The sequence below is a fragment of the Nicotiana tabacum genome, chromosome 20, assembly GCF_000715075.1.
Source record: "Nicotiana tabacum cultivar K326 chromosome 20, ASM71507v2, whole genome shotgun sequence".
Lineage (NCBI taxonomy): Eukaryota > Viridiplantae > Streptophyta > Magnoliopsida > Solanales > Solanaceae > Nicotiana > Nicotiana tabacum.
The window spans coordinates 144,246,340-144,252,823 of NC_134099.1; the positions used below are offsets into that span (position 1 = coordinate 144,246,340).

The 6,484-nt window shown below is 37.9% G+C and overlaps 1 protein-coding gene across 1 annotated transcript; it reads right to left on the minus strand.

The window, feature by feature from the left end:
• Positions 1–5,120: 5,120 nt before the first annotated feature.
• LOC142174577 (uncharacterized) lies at positions 5,121–5,518 on the minus strand. Its single transcript, XM_075240397.1, has 2 exons — positions 5,325–5,518; positions 5,121–5,280 (listed from the first exon to the last, which is right to left on the minus strand). Exons 1-2 carry the CDS (start codon positions 5,516–5,518, stop codon positions 5,121–5,123), a joined length of 354 nt encoding a protein of 117 aa, XP_075096498.1.
• Positions 5,519–6,484: the final 966 nt, after the last annotated feature.

A 6,484-nucleotide genomic window follows, 5' to 3' on the forward strand; every position in this document is an offset into this window, starting at 1 on the left:
TAAGTATTAAGCATATTGCCTGGCTGAGTGACATGATCCGAGATACATGGAATTATTTTTATGTAGATCACACTATATTAGTATTGTTGCGTGTTTTAATTCCTTGGTATCAAGCAACATATACAATATGAATTGCCTATTCTTTTTAATGTCTCTTTCTTCAAATTCAACTAAGAAGATGCATAAACCAGAGAGTCAATGCAAGGTCTTATCTGGTGTAGGTTGTTGACTATTAGCCATGCATATTAATTTAATGTCTCCTTCATGTTCTTCTCATGGTCAACCTGAGGGTAATCTTGTCATTCATGCTCCTATTAGCTTCTTCTACGCATTGGCACTGACTCAAACCATGTATGTTTAAAAATATTTATGCCGGGGAGCTCAAGCATATGCCCACATGAAATCTGAAAGGTTTTGCGTTTGGTTCCGTTGCATTTCATACTCCCCCTATTCTAGTTTATGTGATCCTATTTCCTTTTTAGTCCGTTCCAAAAAGAATGACTCCTTTCTAAATTTGGTAACAATTTAGTTTAGACTTACAATTTTACCATTAATGAGAAGTTTTTATAACCACACAAATACTCAAGGCCCCTTTTTGGCTTGTTTAGTACCACAAATTTCAAAAGTCTTCATTTTTTCTTAAACTATGTGCCCAATCAAATAGGTTCACGTAAATTGAAACGGAGGGGGTAATTTTTAGCAGAGAATGACAACGGTATCTATCTCATAGAAATGTAGATATGATAAAAATAATGCAAAAGAAAGGAACCTTGGGAACTGAATATTAAAATCAATATACTATGGATGTGTCAACATTCTAGAGAGAGAACATCAGTAGCGTAAATCAGGGAAACTGGAACAAGAGACATTGAATCTCTACCTAAGGTAAGCGCATGTGCAACACCGTAATTGAAGTATGAGCGAAGAATAACCAAAAAAAGCTTTCTGACAGCTGATGTTAGAAGAATGAGCCAGCGACTCAAAAGCAGTAGCTTGGTTAAAGAAATTCACGGGAGCTAGCGAAAGCGAGTTCTCATAGATAGTTGTCACTGGTTATGAATTCAAACCTGGGTGATAAGAATATTTACTGTTAATTTAAGCTAGATTGAATAATTGAAACACTACATAGCACATGCAAGAACAATTTTCATTGATTGAATTGGAAGAATCTAGAGAGAGAAAGATTGAACTTCAGCTAGGAAGAAGGTCGGTTATGTACAGGTTAATCTGATTTCTAGATTTACTATACTATATAACAACCTATTTTTCCTTTTACATAATTAACTACCCCAAACTTCCTAATATTATATTTTGATCCCTGACTCTCAATACTTCCCCTCAAGCTGGAGCGTTAAAGACATCAAACACTCCAAGCTTGGAGAGTAGTAGGTGATATTGTACTGTTCCTAATCCCTTTGTCATCAAGTCAGCTAGTTGTTGCTTGGAAGGATTGTAGTTCGTAGTGATCAGTCCTACCTTGGTTCTTTATCTCACAAAATGACAATCGATCTCTATATGTTTTGTCCTCTCATGGAAGATATGATTTGCTGCTATTCGTATCGCAGCTTTGCTATCACAGTGCAGATGTACTGGCTTCTGTACTTTCACTCCCAATTCTTCTAATAATCCTGTTACCCAAATGATTTCTGCAACTACAGCTGCCATGCTCCTGTATTCTGCTTCTGCTGAGCTTCTACTGACTGTTTGTTGTTTCTTAGACTTCCAAGATAGCAATGAGTTTCCTAACTTCACAACATAGCCTGTGATTGATCTCCTAGTATTGGGGCAAGCAGCCCAATCTGAGTCATAATAAGCTGTAAGAGTATGAGTTTCTCCCTTCTTCAAGAATATACCAAGGCCTGGTGAACCTTTGATGTATCTGATGATTCTCATTGCTGCATTCAAATGGGATTGTTTTGGATTTTGCATAAATTGACTCAAAACCTGTACAACAAAGCATAGGTCTGGTCTTGTGATGGTCAAGTACAACAACTTCCCTATAAGTTTCTGATATGCTGTTATATCTCCCAGTTCTGCATCTTCAGTGATTCCCACATGCTTATCATAATCTACAGTTGTTAGCTTGTGATTGAGTTCCATTGGTATGGAAGCAGGTTTACAATCACTAAGTCCTACTTCAGAGATTAACTCCAAAGCATATTTTCTTTGGTTGAGAACTATTCCTTCCTTTGACCTCATCACCTCATGCCCAAAAAATACCTCAATTCCCTCAGGTCCTTCATCATGAAGTTACTATGCAAGGAATCCTTTGCCTCATGTATCAAGTCAACATTACTTCCTGTGATTAGTAAGTCATCTACATACACTAGGATCACTACAGTATCAACTCCTTTTTTTTTTAGTAAAAAGGGAATGATCATATGGACTTTGTATATACCAAGCTTGCACAAGGGTAGTGGTTAGCTTTATATTCCTAGAAGCCTGTTTAAGGCTATACAGGGATTTCAGCAACCTGCATACCCTGTACTCCCCCTGTTGCTGGAAACCCTAAGGCATTTCCATGTAAACATCTTCTTCTTCTAGGTCACCTTGGAGAAAAATATTATTAACATCCATCTGAAATAATGGCCAGTCTTTTGATGCTGCAACTGCAATGACTGTCCTAACTGTGACCATTTTAGCCACATGTGAAAAAGTTTCATGGTAGTCAAGGCCTTCGTGTTGAGTATAGCCCTTGGCTACTAACCTTGCTTTGAATCTATCAACCTCTCCATCTGCCTTGTACTTTACACCCATTTTGACCCCACTATTTGCTTTCCTGGTGGTAAGGGCACCGCCTCCCAAGTTTGATTGTCCTCAAGAGCTTTAACCTCTTGCTTCATTGCTTCAATCCAATTCTTATCAACTGCAGCTTCCTTGAAGCTTCTAGGTTCAGTGAGAACTGAGAAGGCTTGCAAATAAGCCTGATATGAGTTAGACAAATATGAATAATCAACATGGTTGGATATAGGATACCTGTGACCTGATGATCCTTTTATAGGATTCACATAATCCTTCATCCAGATGGGAGGCCCTGTTTTGCTCTGAGGTTTGCTGGTAGTACATTGTGGAACATCTTGTAGTATAACTGTTGATGCAGGCTATTCATTGGCTTCAGTGATTACTGGCTTAGGCTGCTCATCGGCTGCATCAATTGATTCAACAATAGCTGGGACATGATTGTCCTGTAGTGGAGCATTCCCAATGTTAGTCTCAATATTGTCTTCAGGCAGAGAAGCATATGCAGGAAATGTGAGCTGCTCATGAGTATTGGTATTGTCATAGGGATCAGGCACTAGGAATTGAGTTGACTGCTGAAGGAATGAGCCACCTTCACCTTGTTCAACATTTCCCATTTTAAAAGGGAAACAGTCTTCTCTAAACTGAACACCTCTGCTAACAAAAAAGGACTGTGTCTCCATATCATATAACCTGTATCCTTTCTGAGTTTCAACATATCTTGTGAAAATTGCCTTCCTTGCTCTAGGTGCAAACTTGTCTCCCTTAGGCAGATTGCTTGCATAACATAAGAAGCCAAATACCCTTATTAGATGATTAATCCTGCTAACCTTCCCATACAGCAATTCAAAAGGTGTTTTTCCTCTTAATGCTGAAGAAGGTACTCTGTTGATCAAATATACATCAGTCTTCATGCAAACACCCCAAAATTTGATAGGTATCCCACTCTGAAACTTCAGTGCCCTGGCTACTTCCAAGATGTGTCTATGCTTCCTTTCAACCATCCTATTTTATTGGAGTGTGTAAGGACAACTACTTTGGTGTAAAATACCAAGAGATGACAGTAATTCATTACACTGTGCATTGAAGAACTCAGTCCCATTATCAGATCTCACAATCTTAACACACACACCAAACTGATTCTGAATTAAAGATAGAAAATTCTTCAACACAACATAAACTTCACATTTTGACTGAATCAAACAAGCTCAAGTGTATCTGCTAAAATTATCAACAATTGTAGCAAAGTACCTTTTCCTATCATAAGTGGGTACCTTATAGGGTCCCCAAATGTCTAGATGAACAAGTTCAAAAATAGCTGAGTATTTAGAATTGCTAACAGGAAATGGTAATCTACATTGTTTAGCTAAAGGACATATAGAGCAAGATTTTAATTGTCTAGTATTTATTCTGCCTTGTAGGGATGAAATGTGTTGCACAACCTTCAATGAAGCATGACCTAGCCTGAAATGCAAAAGTGCACTCTGTGTGTGTTCTTTTGATACTGATCCAGCTGCTGCTACTGCACCTCTTTCCTTTAGTATATACAGACCTCCAGACTTCTTTCCAATCCCCAATACCTTGCCATTGTAGAGCTCCTGTAATAAACATAAGTCAGGATAAAAGCCAACAAAGCATTTAAGTTCCTCTATTAGCTTTGCTACATATAATAGATTAAACTTAAAGTCTGGCACATATAGGACATCTCTGATGCACTGATCCCCTAGAATCACTGCATCCCCTGTGTGTATTATCACTGCTCTACTTCCTGTTGGTAATTGCACTCCACTTCCTTCGTTTGAGTCTAATCATTTTGTATTGTTTAGAACTTCCTTATTGCAAGTAATGTAATGTGTTGCTCCAGAATCTACTATCCACTCTCTTAGAGAAGCACTGGGTAATAAAGCAACAATACCTTCCATATTGATAGAACTCTCACCACCAGATGGCTTGTTCAACAATCCTACTAATTGTTTGTATTGTTCTTCTGTCAGGAAGTGTCCTTGTCCTTGTTGAAGGTTTCCACTACTGTTGGCTTCTTCCACAGTAGCATTGTTGGCATAAGTTCTTCCTCCTGCTCCTGCTGGTTTCTTTTTGCTTTTGAAATCAACGGGATATCCAACAATTTTGTAATAATTTTTCTTTAGGTGTCTTTTGTACCCACAGTGATTACAGATGAGCCATGCTTTCTTAGGCTTGAAGCCTTGAGTTCTTCCTGTTAACATAGTTAGAGGATCTCTATTTGCATCACCAACACCCAAAGATCTTTGACTTTCTTCTTGTGTTACTATAACATATGCTTTATTTACAGTTACTACAGGTCTTCTTAGCAGCACATTACTTCTCATATTACTATAGCTTTCATTCAATCCCATTAAAAATTATAATAACCTCTGATTAGCTAGATGTTCTATGGACGGCCTAGCTTCCTCACAATCACATGAAGACAAAGGAACTAACACATCTAGTTCACTCCATAGATCATTCATCTTCGAGTAGTAAGTAGTCATAGAATCTGTACCTTGTTTCAAGCTAGCAATTCTGTCCATAGATGATATATTCTAGTCAAACTGCATCTATCAAACCTTTCCTTAAAATCGCCCCACACTTTCCTTGCACCAGACACAAATATGATGCTGGGTATCAATTCATCTGCAATAGTGCTACCAATCCATGAGAGTACAATCGCGTTGCATTTCTCCCATTGTTCTGCTAGTTCCCCTTTGAACATAGTTTTTACACAGGTTCCGTCAACGAATCCAAGCTTACTTTTTTCCATAAGAGCTAGCTTCACCGCCCTACTCCACAAGGCATAATTCTCCGGCCCTGTGAGTTTGATTGGGACTAAAACTAGTCCTGGTGCATATTTCGCTCGAAGAAACAACGGATGATTGTGTTCGAGTTAAGAAACCTCATTTTGTTCCATCACGATTTAGTCTTAAACAACCAATTTCGTCAGGTCTCAGTTCAGTGGTCGCCGGAAGTCACGTCAGAGTCCTAATTTTAGAATCGCTGCTCTGATACCATGCTAATTTGAGCTAGATTGAACAATTGCAACACTACATATCACATGCAAGAACAATTTTCATTAATTGAATTGGAAGAATCTAGAGAGAGAAAGATTGAGCTTCAGCTAGGAAGAAGGTCGGTTATGTACAGGTTAATCGGATTTCTAGATTTACTGTACTATATAACAACCTATTTTTCCTTTTACATAACTAACTACCCCAAACTTCCTAATATTACATTTTGATCCCTGACTCTCAATATTTACATCAATTAATAAACATATCACACTTGTCTCGACGTACACTTTTATTTTCTCATGTGTCAATGTGTGAGTTTTTAGTCAAAATTATCCCTTATCTTTTGGGGTAGGTCTAACTTTATCCTTTATCTATTACCTTGAGCACCTATTGTCCTTTAAGTTTGCTAAAGTTAAGCAGGTTTAGTCCATTTAACAGAAAACCCAAATGCAAACCTAAAAACTAACGGTAGTTTCACTGAGTCAACTGGGTAAAGAGACTTTCAGTACTCAAATTCTGCAGAACCGATGTAGTAAATCATAAGAGTTCTTTTTAGCGTCATTTTGTTTAACAATTTCCAAACACCAGTTAGGTGATCTTTCAAAGTTAGATTGGGTTAATAGGTGTAGATTGTAGTTTACGGGTAGGAACAAGTCCAAAGTATATATACACCATATCCTCGTCGCTTGATTTGATAAAATTCACTCAAGATCAAAAGC

Excerpts from the sequence above, each read along its gene's own strand:
- LOC142174577 (XM_075240397.1), bottom strand. The coding sequence starts at position 5,518 with ATGGAAAAAAGTAAGCTTGGATTCGTTGACGGAACCTGTGTAAAAACT. Across the intron at positions 5,281-5,324 it reads TGGGGCGATTTTAAGGAAAG|AATTGCTAGCTTGAAACAAG; the intron begins GTTTGATAGATG and ends ATCTATGGACAG.